The sequence below is a fragment of the Sebastes fasciatus genome, chromosome 18, assembly GCF_043250625.1.
Source record: "Sebastes fasciatus isolate fSebFas1 chromosome 18, fSebFas1.pri, whole genome shotgun sequence".
Classification (NCBI taxonomy): domain Eukaryota; kingdom Metazoa; phylum Chordata; class Actinopteri; order Perciformes; family Sebastidae; genus Sebastes; species Sebastes fasciatus.
Window position 1 is genome coordinate 12,329,099 of NC_133812.1, and position 19,343 is coordinate 12,348,441.

The following is a 19,343-nucleotide window of genomic DNA, read 5'->3' on the forward strand; positions in this document are numbered from 1 at the left end:
TTAGTAAAGACAGACTGAGTGACAGGTGAAACTCCCTCTGACGTTACTGCTGAGGCAGGGAGGGATTTAGTGAGATTCAAATCCAAACTGACATCAAGTTTCACCTGCCTGTATGGACCGGTAGGTAGAGCGGATAAACTGACACGTTTCTAACGATGCCGTGACGCTTTTCTTCCTTCCTCATCTGTCAGCCAAGAACTCTGTAACAATACAAAGACACAACACTTCATAGAAATCGTGGCATTATATGAAAACGGTTCCTGTTGCACCAGGTGACAAACCGTTGCACAATATTCCTTTCTGTAAATTTGAATGGTATACATTTTCTGTTATATTCATTTTGTTGATACCTTTGAGTAAAGGTTATATACAGTAATTGTTTGGCTTCATCATAACCTGGCAATTTACTCGCTCCGTACTGGTACACTTTACCTTTTTATTACTTCTACTTCCTGTTTTTACCTGCACACTTAAAATATATATTTATTTTATCCTGTATTACAGATTATTCATTTTATCACTACTGTACATCAGTCTAGTAAAGTATTCTAATTGATATAATATATTATTTTAGTGGGGGTGGCACAGACCAAGCACTGGCTGTGAACTGGTAGCTGAAGAGATGCCAGTTTGCCTCCTGGGCACTGCCGAGGTGCCCTTGAGCAAGGCACCGGACCCCCAAACTGCTCTCCAGTCGCTTTATAGTAGCTGCCCACTGCTCCTAATACTATGGGTTAAACGCAGAGACTAATTTTCATTGTGTGCTGTGCTGTGCACAATTCAATGTGTGACAATAAAAGTTGATTTACATTTACATGTATTGTATTTTATTCCTATATTTGAACACTATTTTATATATCTTATGTCTTGGATTCTACTTGCGTGATTTTCTTTTATACATTTTGTAGTTGTCGGAGGGAGCCTGAGAACAAGAACGTCATTGCCAGTGACCGCTCCACTGTAATTGTTGAGACAATTATTTTATTAATTCATTATTTGCTATGACAAAGACTCGAAACTTAAACTTGTTTGTACTGTTAATATGACATTACAGCCAGCAGCTGGTCAGCTTAGCTTAGCTTAAAGACTGGAAACGGAGGGAAACAGCTAGTCTTGTTCCGTCCAAAGGTACAACGTATTAACTCTTTTCAGGACAGGGGGATACGTTAAAGTGATGTCTTTGTGTCATTCAGTAGTCGGTAACATCTGGTCATGTTTTGCAGTAACCTAGCCTATGCAAGCCAGATTTATTTTCTGGCTATTCTGACCCACAAACCTCTGCACAGCAGATATATGAGCAAGAGGGTCAAAGTTCAAGGCACAATGTTATGATGAAGTATTATGTCCCATTTGTACGCATACTGCACGCAACAGTATACGTATTTTGTAAGGGCAGTACGTACTAAAAGTAAAAAGAAAAAGTATGCGATTTAGAACGTAACCCTTATTTGTTTAATCAAAAAAAGTGTAAAAAACATAAATTTGCCCTTTCACAAGGGGTAAAGTGCCAGACTGTAAGGGCCGAATTACTCCTTTAAAATGATCTCACAACCTCTGAATGTGTTTGGATGAAGAGTTGAATGTGTGCACGACGTGTGTTGGTGTGTGTGCACTGCAGGTGGTAAAGGGGCAACTCCCCATCTCAGTAGGGCTCTTCTCCCACTAAACCATGAGGTTCCCAAAACACCGTAAACTGATTTCACACGTCCACCGTTTAGATTACAAAGAACTCTTCCTCTGAAAATGACATAAATTTACAAATTTAATGAAAACCAACAGTAACAGGAGTTCATTATTTATCGCTGTGCATTTTGAAAAAATTCACAGAACTACTTTTTGCAAGAACAAAAGTAAATGTGCAATTACAGCCTTATTATGAATGGAGGGTAATTAACAGTCCACACCTCAGGCTGAAAAAAGCCTCACTGTGTTTTGGGCCTGCCAAACCTCTACTCTACCTATGATTTACACTCAGGGGGGAGGAGGGGGTTCTGCTTTATGAGGCCTATTCAGACGTCCTGAGGCGTCACTGCTGGTCACTCCCAGGTTTTCTCCTCTGCTTGGTTGGTTCTTGGCTGTTTCGCACCTCCAGGAGGGACTATTATCCTGTCAGAGGGCCACTCTTCACAGCAGCGTAACGCTCCTTCTACTCCGTGAAAGTCACACCCTTCTGCTTGTTTTGTTGGCCTGTGGAGTTCACACACGGGTCTGACCGGGAGCTGCAGATGGTCATCGAGATGTAGAATGGCTGGAAAAAAACAAGGCCTGGAGGGGAAACGCAGGCCGAGTGGTGGTGGTGGTGAAAACAAGGGCTGTGAACTTTAAACTATGGGCAATGGAGACCCATTAAGCTTTCATTCATATTGTTAGTTACAACCAGGAGGAAAACCTTTTGCTCCTGGCAGTAACTAATAAACATATTCTCTACGCTTATATTGTCCTCACTTGAATACATTTATATAGTAATTTATTCAAGCAGTGTTACTTTGTTTGCTTGTAATCCAAAAGAACTTTGACATTAATAGTGAGTTAAAAAATAAACTTGAAATAGCTTGAGCACTACTCTGACACGAAATGTGATTTGATGCATCATACTTCTTATAATGTCAGGGTAATAACTTGGAAAAGAATTATTCCAATTACAATTTAACAAGAAGGTTACAGTACAACAAGTACCGTCAGGTCAGCACTTTTAAAGTACAGGTAAGGCCTCATCAAACTGTACAATCAAGTATATCTCATTCTGAACTCGATACTGCATACGTCATCATTGTCATTTGGTCTGTGAGGTAACCGTGAGTGACATTTCTGAAACCAGAACCGGTATGTCAACAGTCAAGTCAAGTAAAGTGACATCTGAGGATAATGTGAGCAGCTGTCTGTCAGAGATGAAGGTATGTGTAGCAAGTGAAAATATATTTGAGGAAGAAGGTGTGGATGTTTATTTATAAACACTTTACATTCATCACATCTGACGCTACACATTTAATAACTCCTTTCTAGAGCGTTCTGTGTACATACAGGGTAAATTAAAAAGCAGTTCACCTGTGTAATTGTGGACTAACAAAGATTATGTCTGCTTTTGTCTGAACTGATTCATGAATGTAATTTCCAGAAGTTTGTATGAGGTTGAGTAAGTGTGGTGCTGTCCCCTGCTGGGGAAGGAAAGTAAAACTCCTCAAAAACATTAACCCTGAACATACACCATCATCCAGTGACGGCAAATAATTTAGGGACAATATTGATTTTGTTATGTTTTATCAAATGTATTTGTATCAAAAAATACAGTTTGGGAATGCTTGTAAAATACAGACATTGGCACAATTACTCAATTATCAATTATTAATCTAAACACACAAATTGTTAAAGGTCATTTCTATCTTAAAATACAATGTCAGTTAAAAGGTTTGGCTCTTTAGGTTTAAGTAGTCTAACATCAGTGCTATTTTACATAAGTTATTCAAGTTATTACACACATTATGAATCTAGTATTGGTGTTTAAAACATGGCAGTGCTTGCTTTTGTATCCAACAGACTACATTTACATTCATACAGGTGAGAAAAGGAGAAAAATCATGAATAAAATACACTGCACATCAAATCAAGACTTACCAAAATAAAAGAAAAACTACCTGCTTTCTACTTTCATCCATTGATAAGACATTTACTTAAACAAAGAAATATTAAAAAGCATACTGCATGCCCAGAACCATCGACTTGTGTGTCATCAGCACTTTGAAAGAACCTCCTGACAGCTTTTGTAAACTTTCGTCAAGCAGTTCAGCCTCGGCTTTGAACTCTGAAAAATGAGAAAAATGAGGTTCATTAGAAACAGGCTACTGTGAGTGACAGTGTGTGTGTTAAAAGCCTTTATGCAGGAGGTAAACAAGAAGCAAAACACTAAAAGAGACTTGCCAAACGCACTTTGCATTCAACCTCACCTGAAACAATGGCACAACACTTGACACTGCATCGGGTTCTGAAGGGTCCTTCAACAGCACACAGAGGTAGTAGATGATTTGATGCTGAAATAGAAGCATTAGACATCACATCAATGTCCTGTAAATCAATGCAAATTTGCACGCACACAAGTGATAGAGACGTAAATGCCCTTGTTCACCATGTAAATAGCTTCATTGATGATAATATCCTTAATCTTGCTCATCTCGATGAATGTGGTGGTCTCACGGCCTGACGCGTAGCTGGAGGACAGCTGTATGCCCAGGGAGCCGATGATGAGCAGAGTCTCGTGGTCGACCTTCACAAAGTGGATGTGAAGCATCATGCCAACCAGGGTGACGAATATAGCACCGGAGAGAACGGCTGTGTTCTGCAAGAGAGGGAAGACATTCAACATGCAGATCTTGTTCAGTGTGACATTGTGTCTGAAACGTTTACTTCTTTTTTTTTTTTTTAGGTATTGTTAATTTTTATACTTATTTATTCTATCCTTTTTAATGCACTGACGGGAACTGGGAGAAACAATATTTGGTTTCCTTCTGTGTATGCAAATACTCAGTGACATTACAATAAAGTGAATCTTGAATATTGAATGTTAATATGAATCATATTCCACTGAAAAAAAATAAAAAATACAGATCACAGGGAGCATCACCAATTTTGTGTCCACTAGATCTTGTTTGACACAATCTAAATAGTCATCAGGCAGCTATTTATTGTTATTGGAGCTGGACAATACAGATAAAAAAACAAATAATAGCATATGACTGAATGCATCAACATCGATAATGTGACAATATGTCTGTTAGAATAGAATAGAAAGATTTATTGTCATTTTATTAAATACAACGAGATTCACAGTTGCCACTTCTGGTCAGTGCTTTAAAACAAATACTTGACAAGACTAAACGAGGCAGATAAAACATATAACAGGTAAAAACACACACAGTTATAAAGCAAATAAAACAGGTAAAGTAGATGTAATAAATAAATATAAACAGAAGTGTTACACTAGAGGTATAAAATATAAAAATAGATGTAATGTAAACAGAGGTAATTGCACTTGTAAAATAGGTAGGGTAGATGTAATAAATAAAATGTAAACAAAAGGTAGTTGCACTGAGGTGTATATTGCATCAAGGATATATTGCACATGTATAATATAATATGGTCAAGTGATGATAAGATGATATAAAAGCAAGTGTGACAGTAATACAGATTGAGAACATTGTATATTTACTGAGACTAATGTGTCTTACCTCTGTGAAGAAGAACACCGCGTATGCAAACAGCCAGACACAGCAGGTGTACACCAGCACCTTACCGATGGACACTTTGGGGACGCTCACAGTGAACTCCTTGCAGAGGCTGGAGTGACTCTGACAATCCAGAGAGATGGATTTACCACTAATATCAGTGAAGGCTTCGTCTTCCATCATGAACGCAACAACGTAAACAAGGTAGAGTAAGGTAGTAAATGCGACCTCTCGAGCTAGCTTTGGCTATCTAGGAGCAGGCAAGGTCAGGCGCATATAAAGACATAAAGTGGTGCTTTTCTTTGACGGGAAATTATGCATACATACATATAATGCTATGTATTTCCAGTTAAATATAAGAAAACTTGACGCATAAACACAGAATATTTTGCAGGACAAGTAACAACTGAATTGATGCCTAAAGCGATCCTCACATTAGGTGCACTCGTTACTGACACCGGGTTGTTCGGGTTGGTTTTGTCGTTAGGATAAAGTACGGGGCGGGCACTGTCGCTCCGTGTGTTTTACAACAACCAGGGGGGTATTTATATATTTATATATTTAATACACTTCGTAATAGAGCATGTATGACGCAGCAATTGATATTAACACTGTGTACTAATGTCAGTTGCTGTCTCCGTCTAACTGTGTCAGCTGCGGTGTACGCCGGTGGATTTACAAGTGAACACTTACAGCAGCTGGGAAGGTGCAATGCATTATGGGCTAGTGAGGTATCGTTACGAACGAACCGGTTTAAAGAGCCGGCTCTTTTAAGTGAACGAAAAGAGCCGGTCCCGTCCGAGAGCCGTTTTTTCTTTTAATTAACTCAAGGCAGAATGATAGGATGATCTTCTCCGCGCCACGGGCACTCCATGCACTGACTGTGACTGAATGTTGTGGTAATGACGTCTGTGCGACCAATCAGGTGATGACAGACAAGGATCATACCATCAAGCAGGGAGGGGGGGAGGTTGCGCGGCGCGCTGACGGTCTACAGGTACAGAGCAGGAGGAAGAGGAGGAGAGAAAGAGAGAGAGGAGTGTGGTGCGTGAATAGCAGACAAGATGAGTGACAGTCGGAAACGAGGCAGCCTGTAAAATTATGGTATTCTGGAAATTATAAGGTTTAGTGTAATTATATTGAATAATTTAAGTGATATATGTGCACACATACTAATCATAGGTCAAAACAGCGCTAAATTTGGCTGAATTATTAAAGGAAGAAGTGGTAAGACGAAGAGCCGTTTGGGAGCCGAAAGAGCCGGCTCCCAAACTTAGTGAGCTGAGCCAAATGATCTGGCTCACTAAAAAGAGCCTGAATTCCCATCACTATTATGGGCAACGGTCTTGTTGCAAAGGTCAAGTATCTTGTCAATATATGCACTATATATGTTTTAAGTAGCCAGGTGGCTAGTGTCAAACAATTTAGAAACAATTACAGGACTATAAGTTAGTATTTGGTACTGTAAAATTGTTTATAAATAGACTAAAAAGCACTGATTTAAAGCATCGGCTTTCTTTGCAACTTCATTTCCCAAAATGCATTGCGGTGTACACCGGCTGAAATAACAGCAGCTGGAAGGTGCAATGCATTATGGGCAACGGTCAGTATCTTGTCAATAATATCCACTTTATTTGTTTAAGTAGCTAATGTCAAACAATTTAGAAACAATTCCAGGACTATAAATTAGTATTGGTACTATAAAATAGTTATATATAGTAGTATATTATAGTTAGAACTAGACTAAAAGCACTGATTTAACCATCGGCTTTCTTTGCAACTTCATTTCCCAAATGCATTGCGGTGCACGCCGGTTGAAATACAAGTGAACACTTGCAGCAGCTGGAAGGTGCAATGCATTATGGGCAACGGTCAGTATCTTGTCAATATATCCACTTTATTTGTTTAAGTCATGGATGTATTAGGTTTAAGTAGCCAGGTAGCTAATGTCAAACAACCTTTAGAAACAATTCCAGGATTATATAAGTTCGTATTTGGTACTATAAAATAGTTTATAAATAGACTTAAAAGCACTGATTTAAAGCATCGGCTTTCTTTTCAACTTCATTTCCCAGAATGCATTGCGGGTTTGTTATGACTTTTGAACTCTGGGTAAAAACAAGCCGATCAGCTGATTGTAGAAGCAACAACATCTTACAGGAGTCTGGCACACAGAACAGCTCGGCTAGCTGACTTTCTCTATATGTGGCAGTCCGGCGGTATGCTGTTAGACATTATATACGTACGTGTCAGGTTTTAGAGTAGTGTTGAGGCAGCATTATAGCTAGTCGACCGCCGGACTGGTAGCCAGCTGCTAGGTCAGTAAACAAGGTTGTTGTCTTCTAGAAGTGTGTCTCTTTGTGTCAGCTAGTGATAAGATAACACTATTTATTACTGATTTTCATGACGTATTTTTTAGATATTATTATACAAGCGAGCTACTTTTAATTTATATTATTATACGGGCTACTTTTAAATGAGCTGACAGGACAGCTAGCTAGCAAACTGTTGTGCCAAAAACATACAATAATTATTCGTCTGTGTGTTTTAAATTGCTGCCTGGTCTTGTTTACTACAGATTGAATATCATTTATTAACAGTAAGCAGTAATAGGATCCTCAGCTGAACATTTCATAGTAATTTGCTGACAGTATTGCTCATCATTTTTAGAGAATTTGAACAGCTGGTCGTAGAGATTTGCTTAGCCATAAGTTAGTGTCTTCCCAGCAACCTGTCAGTGTTTTTGAGATGAGTGGTCAAGGTCCAGCTGTAGATAAAGGGATGAACACGGTCCTGGGTTGTCAGGAGAACTACGCCTGCGGGGGTTCAGACGAGGCTGCCTTTGAGTGTGATGAATGCGGCAGCCTGCAGTGCGCCCGCTGTGAACTGGAGCTCCACCGCCAGGAGCGGATGAGGAATCACGACCGGGTCCGGATCGCACCGGGTCACGTCCCCTTCTGCGACTCCTGCAAAGGTGACAGCAGCTGCAGCGGCGGAGGGCGGCTCAGGGCAGTGGTGCGCTGCCAGGGTTGTAAGATCAACCTGTGTTTGGACTGCCAGAAACGCACCCACAGCGGAGTCAACAAGAGGAAGCACCCAATGACACCCTACCCGCCTGCCAAAGCTGCCCAGGACAACTGCGTGGCCGACGGGGAGTCAGAGATGGATATCCTGAGAGCCGAGCTGGAGAGGGTGTGCAGCTTCCTTCTGGTGGATGAGAGGGAGGAGATGCAGGTAAAAAATACTTCAAGGTGCCATTGATATTCGATAATATCTTTATTTTAATATTCTTATTTTATGCTAACGTTTTTATCTATTCTTCTTTTTTTTTTCTTCTTTTTTTTCAATATTTGTCTACATAAAAATGTTATCAACAAGACCTTTAAGAGCATGTTTTAATTATTTGTTAGCACCTCCATTAATGGGATGTTATGATGATGAGGCTGATCATGTGTGGATTATCAGGTGAAGGATGAGGACGACTTTGTGAGCAGACTGGGCTGCAGGCAAGATGAGCTCCTCAAAGTGGTCTCCATCTTTGGAAACACTGGGGAGGGCAAGTCCCACACCCTGAACCATACGTTTTTCCTCGGACGAGAAGTGTTCAAGACCTCGCCCACCCAAGAGTCCTGCACCGTGGGTGTGTGGGCAGCTATGGACCCCGTACACCGGGTGGTGGTCATCGACACAGAGGGACTGCTTGGGGCTGGTATGGGATAGTCAATGGATTTGCTTGATATCCTGAAATAACAGGTAGCGGGAGGATGTTTTTCTCAATTTACTACATTTTCACTCATCAGGAGCTAATCAGGGCCAGCGAACACGCCTGCTCCTCAAAGTCCTGGCTATTTGTGATGTGGTCATCTACCGAACCCATGCCGACCGTCTCCACGATGATCTCTTCAAGTTCCTTGGTGATGCATCAGATGCCTACCTGAAACATTTCACCAGGGAGCTGAAAGCAACTACCACCCGCTGTGGTCTAGACGTCCCGTTGTCCACTCTGGGCCCTGCTGTGATCATCTTCCATGAGACGGTCCACACAAAGCTACTAGGATCAGGTACACAAGTCAACCTTTTTTTATTCATTGAACTGTACTTTGTAGGAATTTCATAAGCGAGACTGGCATGAGAATCTTATGTTCTTTCTCCCTTCACTCTATGTCTGTCTCTGACTCTTGTTTTTTCTCCATCTCTAGACAAACCATCGGAATCGGCCGAGCGTCTTCTCCAGGAGCGTTTCAGGAAGCTGGGTCTGTTTCCAGAAGCGTTCAGCTCCCTCCAGTACCGCGGAACTCGGACCTACAACCCTCCCACAGACTTCAGCGGTCTGCTGCGCACCCTGGAGCAGCAACTGGACAACAACACCACCCGCTCGCCACGCTCTGCAAGCGTCATCTACAAGGCTCTGCAGGTACTGATGCTTAGTTTGTATTATATATTGACCTCTGGATGCCTCTGGGCATTTTGTTATGTGACATAGAGAGAACACGTCTGCGTGTATACGCTACGAATGTGTTATTGTCAATATTTACAGTAAACGTTATTGACTCCTCCTGTACCTCCGTCCTTCAGGCCCTGAGTGAGCGCTTCAGCGGGGACATTTCAGATGAGCACATGGCCAGTAACTCCTTCTTCCCAGATGAGTACTTCACCTGCTCTAGCCTCTGCCTCAGCTGTGGGTACGTGCCTCTCTGCACGCTGCAACCTTTGCAATTCATTTACAAAAAAGTAGAAATTAGAATTAATGACACTGCAAAACAAATATGACAGAAAAGGTGTTATATAACAAAACATTCTGAGGTGTCACGGCTGCATTCTGAGGTGTAATGAAGGAGCCTTTTGATGGAAGGACAAAAAGTGAATGTCAACCAAGTCTATTTATCGTGAGACTGCATACATTTTGTATTTGTTATTTTCTTCTGGTGATTGACAACATTGTAAATAAGATAGATTAATATGTTTTGCAACAGTATTTTTGTTGGAATTATGATTAATAATGTTTGTTAAAAGTCACCCTCAAAGAATCAACATTAATATATCCCTTATATATTCTGGCCTTTGTCTCCCACTTTCAGTTCAGGCTGTAAGAGAAGCATGAATCACCTGAAGGAAGGACTCGACCACGAAGCCAAACATCGCTGCCGCTACTCTGCTCAGTATGACAACCGCATCTACACGTGCAAGGCAAGTACAAACCCACACATGTATGCGTCGAAGTATACCTGCTTGACAATGTTCTGAGTGTCTGTGCTGAACTCCTCAGGCCTGCTACGAGGGAGGGAAGGAGGTTATAGTGGTTCCCAAAACGACTGCCTCGTCTGACTCACCGTGGTTTGGCTTGGCCATCTACGCCTGGTCTGGGTGAGTCCAGCTACCACAGAACCATTTGGAAGATTATTTGAAATGGCTTCTTACAAGCACAGTGTGATCAACCAACTTGATAATCTAGAACGATATGCCTGTTTGCAATTATAACAACAGAAAAATGCAAAGACAAATCAAGCCAAGACCAAGAGGCAATATAATCTGTCTCCTTAATACTGGAACTGAGATCTTTTTCTGTCTTTGTCCAGGTATGTAATCGAGTGCCCCAACTGCGCCGTGATCTACAGAAGCAGGCAGTACTGGTATGGAAACCAGGATCCAGTGGAAACAGTGGTCAGAACAGAGATCCAGCACATCTGGCCTGGGGTAAGGCCACAGCGGAACAGTCTGAATGAGATTCTGCCTAAACTAATTAAACAAAGTTTAAAGCCAAGATTTCAAAGGTTTGAAGTCGAATGAATGTTGTCACGTCCATTACGAGCTGCATTTGCGGTATATTCTTGCCAGTTGGTTCCATGTTGATTCCCAGGATACTAATGCAAAATGTAGTTTGTGACCTTTTTCACGTTAACATGATGATCTAAGCATACTTTGTCAAAAGTGCTGAGTGTAGCTGCGTAAATGGCAAGCATAAATCATGCTGCATGTCAGCCGGTATTGTATTTCTGTCAGCAGTGAATCACACACTAGAATATGAAACTGCATTCCTATGTACAATAGAATAGTGTATTCATTTGTATCTTTACTGTGTTCGTCTCTTCTTGACTTCTCTTCAGTCTGACGGCTTTTTGAAAGACAACAACAACGCGGCCCAGAGGTTGCTGGATGGAGTCAAATACATTTCTCAGTCGGTGTCTGAACTCAGCGTCAAGCCTGCCAAAGCGGTCACCTCCTGGCTTACCGACCAGATCGCTCCCACGTACTGGAAGCCCAACTCCCTTATCCTGGTACGTAACTAAAACTAGAAGAAATACAAACAGTGCAAAATTGTCAATTCAAGAAACCGAACAATGAATTCATGCAACTTTGTATTTGAGTTGAACTTTTCTTCTCACACATTTCAACCTCAGTCACTGCCAAGAGAAAACGAGGCCCACTAGAGTCCACGCTGTCATTAATTTCCATAAAATTCAAATTGGTCCACAGCTCAGAGTCACTGGGGTCACACGTATTTGGCATGAAATAGTAGTTTCTGCAGAATCAGCTGGCAGCTTTACAATAATGCCACATTTTAAAAACGATGATTTGATTTTGAAGAGGAACATTTGTTGTTTAAATGCAGCAAAGGTGGTGGTGAGGGGGAAATGAAGACAGATGAGCGATAGAGAGAGAGATCATACTTCTATTGAGAAGTGGGGCTTCACACTTTACCCACAAAGGGCCCAGGTTGTTTATTACACACCGGTTAAACCCATAGACTGTATATAAGAGGTGGACATAGTCACCCATTGACTTGTGGACTGACATTTTGAAGCCTCAAGTTTGGCATTTTGGCCGTTGCCATCTTGTTTTTTTGTACCCAGAACACCGAAGAAGTCATTTTCAGGAGACCAGAAAGGTTATAATTTACTTTCATGAACTGAAAACACACTGTGAAAGGGTTACAGTTCTAAAACAAATACACGGACAACTCCCAGACAGGACAACGCCTTGGTAGAGACATGTTAACCACAAGGTAGCCACGCCCTAAAGCATACCCTGCTTTATGGTCTATTTGACAATAATTTACTAAATGAACATCATGCTGTATTGAAGAAGACTTGAAACTAGCGATTGAGACCATAAACTCATGTTTGCAATGTTACTGAGGTAATAAATCAAGTGAGAAGTAGGATCATTTTCTCATAGACTTCTATACAATCAGACTTCTTTTTACAACCAGAGGAGTCGCCCCCTGCTGGCTATTAGAAAGAATGCAGGTTTAAGGCACTTCAGCATTGGCTTCACTTCTCAGACTCGGAGGTAGCCCACTGGTTAAACCCTGCATTGTGTTCCGATATGAACAGAATTTGATGGTGCAAAATATATCTCCAAAATGTTATACTCTGTGTAATTATATCTACAGTGTGACAACTGGTAGTAGACTCACGTGTCACTCTCACTGTGTGTGTTGCAGAAATGCCATAAATGTGGGGAAGAGTTCCAGGCCAACGACACCAAGCACCACTGTCGCGCCTGCGGAGAGGGCTTCTGCGACTCCTGCTCCTCGAAAACCCGGCCGGTCCCGGAGAGGGGCTGGGGCCTCGCTCCTGTCCGAGTCTGCGATGCGTGTTTCCACAACAGGGGAATCTCAACTGGTAAATCCCTTTTTAAATGTTTGATGTGATATCAGTTTGAGTGGGTTTCTGGATGTGATTCTTATCAATGTGTGCATGCTTCCCTGTTGCAGAGTTGCTGGATGCTGCCTTGGAGGAGGAGGGGGGCACCCTGATAGCCAGGAAGGTCGGGGAGGCGGTTCAGAACACATTGGGAGCTGTGGTCGGCGCCATCGACATACCTCTCGGTGAGCACAACATCTCTCTGCATTATAAAAACAATGATCACGCTATCCAGCTGTTGTTCTACAAGTCATATTAACATCTTCCTCTCCTCTGCGTCCAGGCCTGGTGAAGGACGCGGCTCGCCCGGCCTACTGGGTCCCAGATCAGGACATCCACTCCTGCAGCGAGTGCCAGAAGGAGTTCTCCCCGCGTCTCTCCATCCACCACTGCCGCGCCTGCGGCCAGGGAGTGTGCGACGACTGCTCCCAGGAGCGCCGCGCCGTGCCCTCCCGTGGCTGGGACCACCCGGTGAGGGTCTGCCACGGCTGCAACCAGAAACCCGGGGAGCTCTAGCAGGACGAGGAGGAGCAGGGAGGACGGTTAAGGACGCCTGCGAAAACTGGAATTGACAACATTTTGACATTTGGCTCAAAGGCCTTCCCCTTTTTGTCTCTTTTTTAGTGGCATTTCTTGGCTGCCACTAGACTGCTTGTGGCAGGTTGGACTCTGTTTATTATATCTCAACGCCGTCCTCACATCACATCAGTCCCTTTGATGCTATTTCACTTTAATATGCCTATATTTTACACTGAAGAATACCAGTCAGAGCGAGACTTGAATATCAAGAAGGTAGGTGAGATAAAAACTCGACAGTTTTATGAAAGTGAGTATTGTACGTGCTTGCTTCCAATTGAGTTCAGGTAAATACCCATGTACAGCTTTTGATCCTTTAAAGTTTATATTAATGCACATGAACTCCTTTTGACAATCCCCCCCCAGTGTGACACACTAGTACTATTAGCACCTTTTCGTAGTCTGGGGCTACACGTGTGAACCGTTTAATAATAGAAGTACTCATCTTTAAACTGATTCCAGTTTAGCACTTTTATTTGAAGAATGTTTCTGCAGGAGCCCTGGATGTAGCATTCAGGGCTGGCTTCAGAGGAAAACAACGGAAAACCTGGAAAATGATCCTTTTGAATGGATCTCCAGTAGTTTTCCTCTGCCGTCAGCCCTGCAGGCGTCATCTTTCCTGCCACTCTTTGGCTTCAGGAGGATTCGAACAATCAGAAGCCACTGATGTACTGTAGCACCGAGATGCATTCCAACTTATATAATTACTTAACGTCTTACATAATCCCTCATTATGTTGTGGTTTTGCATTTTGAATGGGCAGATAATAGAACAGCCTTAATAATGCTGCCCAAGATGTTTAAATTTTACTGACAGTATATGGGAAAAAAGTTTACTTTAATAGGGACAATTTTAAATGGCCTCGTTTTGTTTTTTAAATGTAAAAAAAAAACTACTATATGCTAACAAGACAAATCTGACTTCAGTGGGATGAAACACAACAGGAACTGCTTTTATAGAGTGGCTGGCTCACAGTAACAATAAGGTACCGGAAAGACTTGAAACCATCCTTGAGGCTGGCCCCTCAAAACAGGAAATAAGTAGAAGAGTAATCTATTACTCTTCTAACAACTCAGGCTGTGTAGCTAGTTAGCTAGGAGCATCAACGTTTGAGACTGTAATGCACAATTATCTGACAAATACACATGATTATGATGCAGTTAGGCTTTTGACTGAACACCTAGGCATTTTTGAGGTCTGACTGTAGTGATGGTTAACTTGTTTTGTTTTTTTAAATGACTGACAGGGAGAGGTGGTTTGGTTACAAAGGCAACAAATAAGCTGAATTAACAGTGAACTATCTCATCACTGTCCCATATCTCAGAGAGAGATGTTCAATGAATATCACAAGGAACAAATCAATACCGTTATATTCATGTATGCTCATACAGTATGTATTAAAAACTGCAGAAACTCAGTCTCTGTGTGTCATTTAGGAGCAAACAATGCAATAGATCACTGTTTACTGATTTCTTTTGTTTTTAGAATATAACATCATTCAACAGCAATTAGAAAATGTGTTGATTTACAGTACAAACGCAGAATCGTCCTTTTCAAATTCAGATTAGATACATCCTAAATTACATAAAAAATCAAAGTCAGTCATGTCATAAGTAAGAGCACTTTTTTTGTAAAGGTTACAGAAATCTTAACTGTAGTAATGTGTGCACTCATATGTAGCACTTCTATTTCCTTTTGGTACAAACAAGTGGGTCAAAAAAATAACATTCCCCTGAGACTTCAATGCAACTCTTCTGAGGTCAAAGTTCAGTACGACCTCGTGGAAATGAACTGGCCGAACCCTTTCAATTATAAAATACCTATAGCGATTTTGTATATGAATATAACTCCATCCATATATTTGGCAAGAAAAAAAACAACAAACATGGTGTTTTAAGAAAACGATTTGTGAGATGAAGCAATCTCAGTCTTTTCCTAAAGGCCGGCCGGATGCTCTGATCCTCCTTCCTGGTAGTCGGTGTTGTATGGGAAGTAGTAAAGGTCGTGTTTGACGGCCATGAGCAGGCCGGGCAGCCCCCTGCAGCCGCCCAGTTTAGAGGAGAAGACCACGCTCGGGATCAGGTCGTTGGCGGCCGGATGGGGTGACGGGATGGTCCTCAATAGGTGGCCGTCTTTGAGGCTCCATAGCCTTGTGTAGCAATCCTGACCGACTGGGGAAGGAACAGAGGAGGAAATAAAATATTAGTGTTTCGTTTTTTCCAATCGGGGTTGGAAAGCACTTTGGGAAATGAGACATCTTTGGCAGGCTTCAGTTTTCTCAAACTATCTCTGAAATACCTTATCTGGCCATAGTGTATTTTTATCTCCCTCTGGCTCAATCTTGAAGCTCGTGTCGACCTACACTAAGGCTTCGTCCGAAATCGCACAGTATGCACTACATATCCAACGTGTACTATCGTTCAACATACTTTTGTGTGAATAAAAAGTAGTATGTATCTTTCCGGACGCACTGAGCAGTAATTTATGTCGTCACTTCCTGAGAGCCTCCTTGCCGGTTGGAGACGTGTAACCATGGCAACCCATACCAACCTCATTTGACCAAAACGACGGTTGGTGAGAATCAAAGTCTGAATTAATTTAAAATATATATTACGCCTAGCAAAGTGAAATCTTACTTACTGTTAAATTGAAGCGTTATTGATATTACAGAGCCGTCCGTCAACGTCTGTTATGAACGTTGTCATCACTATCGCATTGCATTGTGGGATATGTATGCTGCCATAGTGTCCAGCGTTGCATACTGTAATATTTCAACGGAAATAGTATGCAATTTGTGTACTATAGGTTTCATACTAAAGGTTTCGGACATACTAAAAAAAATCTCACGTACTGTTTTAGCGTACTAAATAGCATGTTAGTATGGAATTTTGGAGCAACCTAAGTATGTCAGAACACAGTAACTGATTTAGTCAAAGTGATACCAGCCTTTGATTAAGTCAGTTTAACAGTGAAAGTTTTGAAAACCAAATTGTTTCACAGTATGTTGACAGAGCATGTTGTGTCCTCTCCTACCTGCCAACAAAAGCCCCTCAGGCTCATTGACGTGGATGGGAAGGTAGGCATGCTCATTGTAGTGCCCTTTGTATTCCTGCACTGGCTTTGTCACTCGCACATCCCACAGCTTAATCTGCACACGAACACACACACACAAAAAAAGAAAAGAAAACGCACAAAGTTAAGGCAATAATAAAATCCATGTGGGTTAATAGTTTTTCATCATCTTCTGAAGAATACCAGTATCAGAATATGGGTATATATAAGCTAATTGCCCAAAACGTACACTAGTAAATTATAACTCAATGTTTATGACAGGAGCCTGAAGCCAATAACCCGACCTGGCCCAGCATGTCAGCAGCTAGCAGGTAGTTCTCATCCTGGAGGACGCGTACGGAGGTGATGGCCGACTCTTGATGGAAGCGGCTGGCCTTCCAGCTGTGATCCCTGCGGCCGCGCTGCCGCAGGTCAATGCTGAAGATCTCTCCTGATCGGCAACCGTTGAACAGCACAGGGACCTGGGGGAAACAAGGAGGTATTTAACTTCCTTGATCTAGTCTTTTCTTTCTTACATCGTAGTCGCTTAGTCACACAGAGAGAAATCCACACTACAGCATGTTACAAGTGAACTCGAACGTGCTTTAATTGCTTAAATGTAACAGATGACTCACCCTGAGGGCAAACTGCTGAGCCAAGACATCGCTGCAGGTGCTGTACGTCTGCGTTCGGCCCGTCTCTGCATCTTTCACTATCACCCTACGAGACAGGCCTGCCAATGCAAGGACGCATTATTATTTTAGATTTTATACGTTTGTGAAGAGGAACTGTCAGTCAGTTAATACAAAATTTGCCAGTAACAAGCTCTGTGGTCCAGATCCATTGATAACACTGTGTCGTTATCATAATTATCTAAAACAATAATAAGCTACTAGGTTACTCTGTATTCCAAAAGCAAGCATGTGTTGCTGTAGCTTTATTTCCTGCCCAAACAAGCCGATTTAAGAGACTGTTTAACACCCCGAAGCTATAGCCAAGCCAACAATCTCACGGCTCTACAGAAGCAAGTTATTATGATTATGAATATCATATTTGATCATGAGTTGCAAGACAAATGATGATGGATGCACAGACCAGTGCTGAAGGTCTTGTCAAACTGGGGGTTGAGGCACCAAGCGCAAGACCAGGCGGAGGATATCTTAAAGCTACACAGCATGCCGGGCTGGTCTGAGGAGAGAGGAGGACAGAGGAGAGATGTTAAAATGGGGACGTAAACAAACAATGGCAACATGAAATATGTCTCTTTTTCTATTATTATCAGTCTGCAGACATATGAGTGCATTGCAAATTCAGGAATTTTGAAGCCCAATGAGGATTAATTAACTAAAAAAAGGTTGTGAGGAGTTATTCTTTTCAATACCAAAGCCTTGTGTCAAAATCTACCTTTAACCATAGTCAAATATAAATATAGTAGGCTAATGTGAGTGTCTAAAGTAGCATGAGAAACCTGAGAAGACTGTAGTTAGTACAACCTGGGTTGGAGTTGCTGAAGAGGGAAGCAGGGAGTAAACTGACACAGCCGGGGGTGTCTGCCGCTCCTACCAGACACAGCCTGACCGTCAGCTCAGTCAAGGGAAATACAGGCAGTGTCTAAAGCAGCACTTGACTTTTAAGACATGTAGGCTGACTAAGAAAGAGCTCTACTAAAGCTGAAGAAGGATACAAGACGTGGGAGTCTGGGTAGTTGACCGAAGCCCAGCAGATGGAATTCACCTGAAACACATTCAGCCCAAACCTTTAGCTCATCTAAATATAATATAAAAGGTTTCCTTAAAATGTAGAGTAGAACATGGGTACAGCGAGGTACATAAAATGTGAAACAATCCACACTACTTTGCGGTTCGTGAAGTAGAGGTTGTCGCACATCTCCACAGACAGAGAGCCCCGGCTGCTGCTGCTGAAGTTCATGATGCCGTATTTGCAGCCTCCGTGCGAGACGTCGTTGACTGTGAACACTCGCTCGCATGCAGAATCCCCCTGAGAGAGATGAGGAAGAGGAGGATGTGCAGTAGTAAAAATGAAATATTGATATCATGTTAATAATATTGATATGATAATATCGTGTAAATAATCCAGCGGCTCTTAAATCACGCTTTTGTATGCATTCTAATGATTAGTCCAACTCTAAATTAAGTATAAAAATGTGTATCTATTATGACTGCAATATTAGGAATCAGGATGATGTTTTTGTGTTAGACGTGTGTTTTGTTTTTCTGTGTGTATGTTCTCACCACTATGAGTCTGAAGTTGTCGGTGTTGGGGTTGCTGTTGTCCGTGCTCTGGATCTCTAGTTTGTGGCGTCTCATTCCACTGACCTTCACCTCATGGACCAGCCTGGAGACACACACAGGAACCAATTTAACACCAACTAGAACCATCTGCAGACCGTCCACTTAACCAGAACTGCTATCTGACGATGTGCGTCTGTGTATTTATGTTTTCATAGAAATGTTTGTTAAAGAGGATGAATATAAATCATTTTGGTTACAACTGTGTGTGGATTTAATTCATATAATTAAAACTGTCAGGCAGCACAATCTTTTGACCTAGCATGTTTCTTTTTCAGACTATTTTCAAACTCACGTCAAAATTGATTTGCATCATTATTAGTGGCCCGGCAATGCTCCAAAGAAAACTCACTCTACACATACAGAACTGGTTATCATTAAAGTGGGACTGTGTTTTGCTGGGGTTGTTTTCTGTAATGTATTACAGCTGTGGGTATTGCAATGTGGACAGCATACAAGGAGCTCTGTGTGCATACGTGCATGTGCACACAGCAGTGTGATACAGTACCTGCAATAGGAATTCTCAGGTAACATGCCAAGGTGTC

The 19,343-nt window shown here is 41.9% G+C and overlaps 3 protein-coding genes across 5 annotated transcripts in view; 1 reads left to right on the top strand and 2 right to left on the bottom strand.

Moving 5' to 3' along the window:
* Window positions 1-2,918: 2,918 nt before the first annotated feature.
* Window positions 2,919-5,869, bottom strand: pigh (phosphatidylinositol glycan anchor biosynthesis, class H). Its single transcript, XM_074616311.1, has 4 exons — window positions 5,220-5,869; window positions 4,121-4,330; window positions 3,942-4,025; window positions 2,919-3,799 (listed from the first exon to the last, which is right to left on the bottom strand). Exons 1-4 carry the CDS (start codon window positions 5,397-5,399, stop codon window positions 3,728-3,730), a joined length of 546 nt encoding a protein of 181 aa, XP_074472412.1. The 5' UTR covers window positions 5,400-5,869; the 3' UTR covers window positions 2,919-3,727.
* Window positions 5,870-6,148: 279 nt separating this feature from the next.
* On the top strand, window positions 6,149-14,855 carry zfyve1 (zinc finger, FYVE domain containing 1). Of its 3 annotated transcripts, none has more exons than XM_074616303.1 (13): window positions 6,149-6,213; window positions 8,022-8,450; window positions 8,682-8,925; window positions 9,017-9,277; window positions 9,416-9,630; window positions 9,792-9,898; window positions 10,295-10,403; window positions 10,483-10,580; window positions 10,793-10,910; window positions 11,321-11,491; window positions 12,661-12,841; window positions 12,934-13,047; window positions 13,146-14,855. In XM_074616303.1, exons 2-13 carry the CDS (start codon window positions 8,127-8,129, stop codon window positions 13,376-13,378), a joined length of 2,175 nt encoding a protein of 724 aa, XP_074472404.1. In that variant the 5' UTR covers window positions 6,149-6,213; window positions 8,022-8,126; the 3' UTR covers window positions 13,379-14,855. The 3 variants fall into 3 exon arrangements, with proteins under 3 accessions (XP_074472404.1, XP_074472402.1, XP_074472403.1); XM_074616302.1 differs by lacking the exon at window positions 6,149-6,213 and adding an exon at window positions 7,089-7,534; XM_074616301.1 differs by lacking the exon at window positions 6,149-6,213 and having other exon boundaries at window positions 7,088-8,450.
* Window positions 14,856-14,884: 29 nt separating this feature from the next.
* wdr21 (WD repeat domain 21) overlaps window positions 14,885-19,343 on the bottom strand; it is a 7,744-nt gene continuing 3,285 nt past the window's right edge. Inside the window, exons 4-13 of the mRNA XM_074616304.1 lie at window positions 19,307-19,343; window positions 18,742-18,844; window positions 18,344-18,487; window positions 18,174-18,223; window positions 17,983-18,062; window positions 17,585-17,677; window positions 17,125-17,222; window positions 16,795-16,971; window positions 16,472-16,586; window positions 14,885-15,609 (exon numbers count right to left, since the gene is read on the bottom strand). The exon at window positions 19,307-19,343 is cut by the window's right edge and continues 46 nt beyond it. Of these exons, the coding sequence (XP_074472405.1) occupies window positions 15,374-15,609; window positions 16,472-16,586; window positions 16,795-16,971; window positions 17,125-17,222; window positions 17,585-17,677; window positions 17,983-18,062; window positions 18,174-18,223; window positions 18,344-18,487; window positions 18,742-18,844; window positions 19,307-19,343 (1,133 nt within the window). The 3' untranslated portion in view covers window positions 14,885-15,373. The remainder of the gene's footprint in view (window positions 15,610-16,471; window positions 16,587-16,794; window positions 16,972-17,124; window positions 17,223-17,584; window positions 17,678-17,982; window positions 18,063-18,173; window positions 18,224-18,343; window positions 18,488-18,741; window positions 18,845-19,306) is intronic.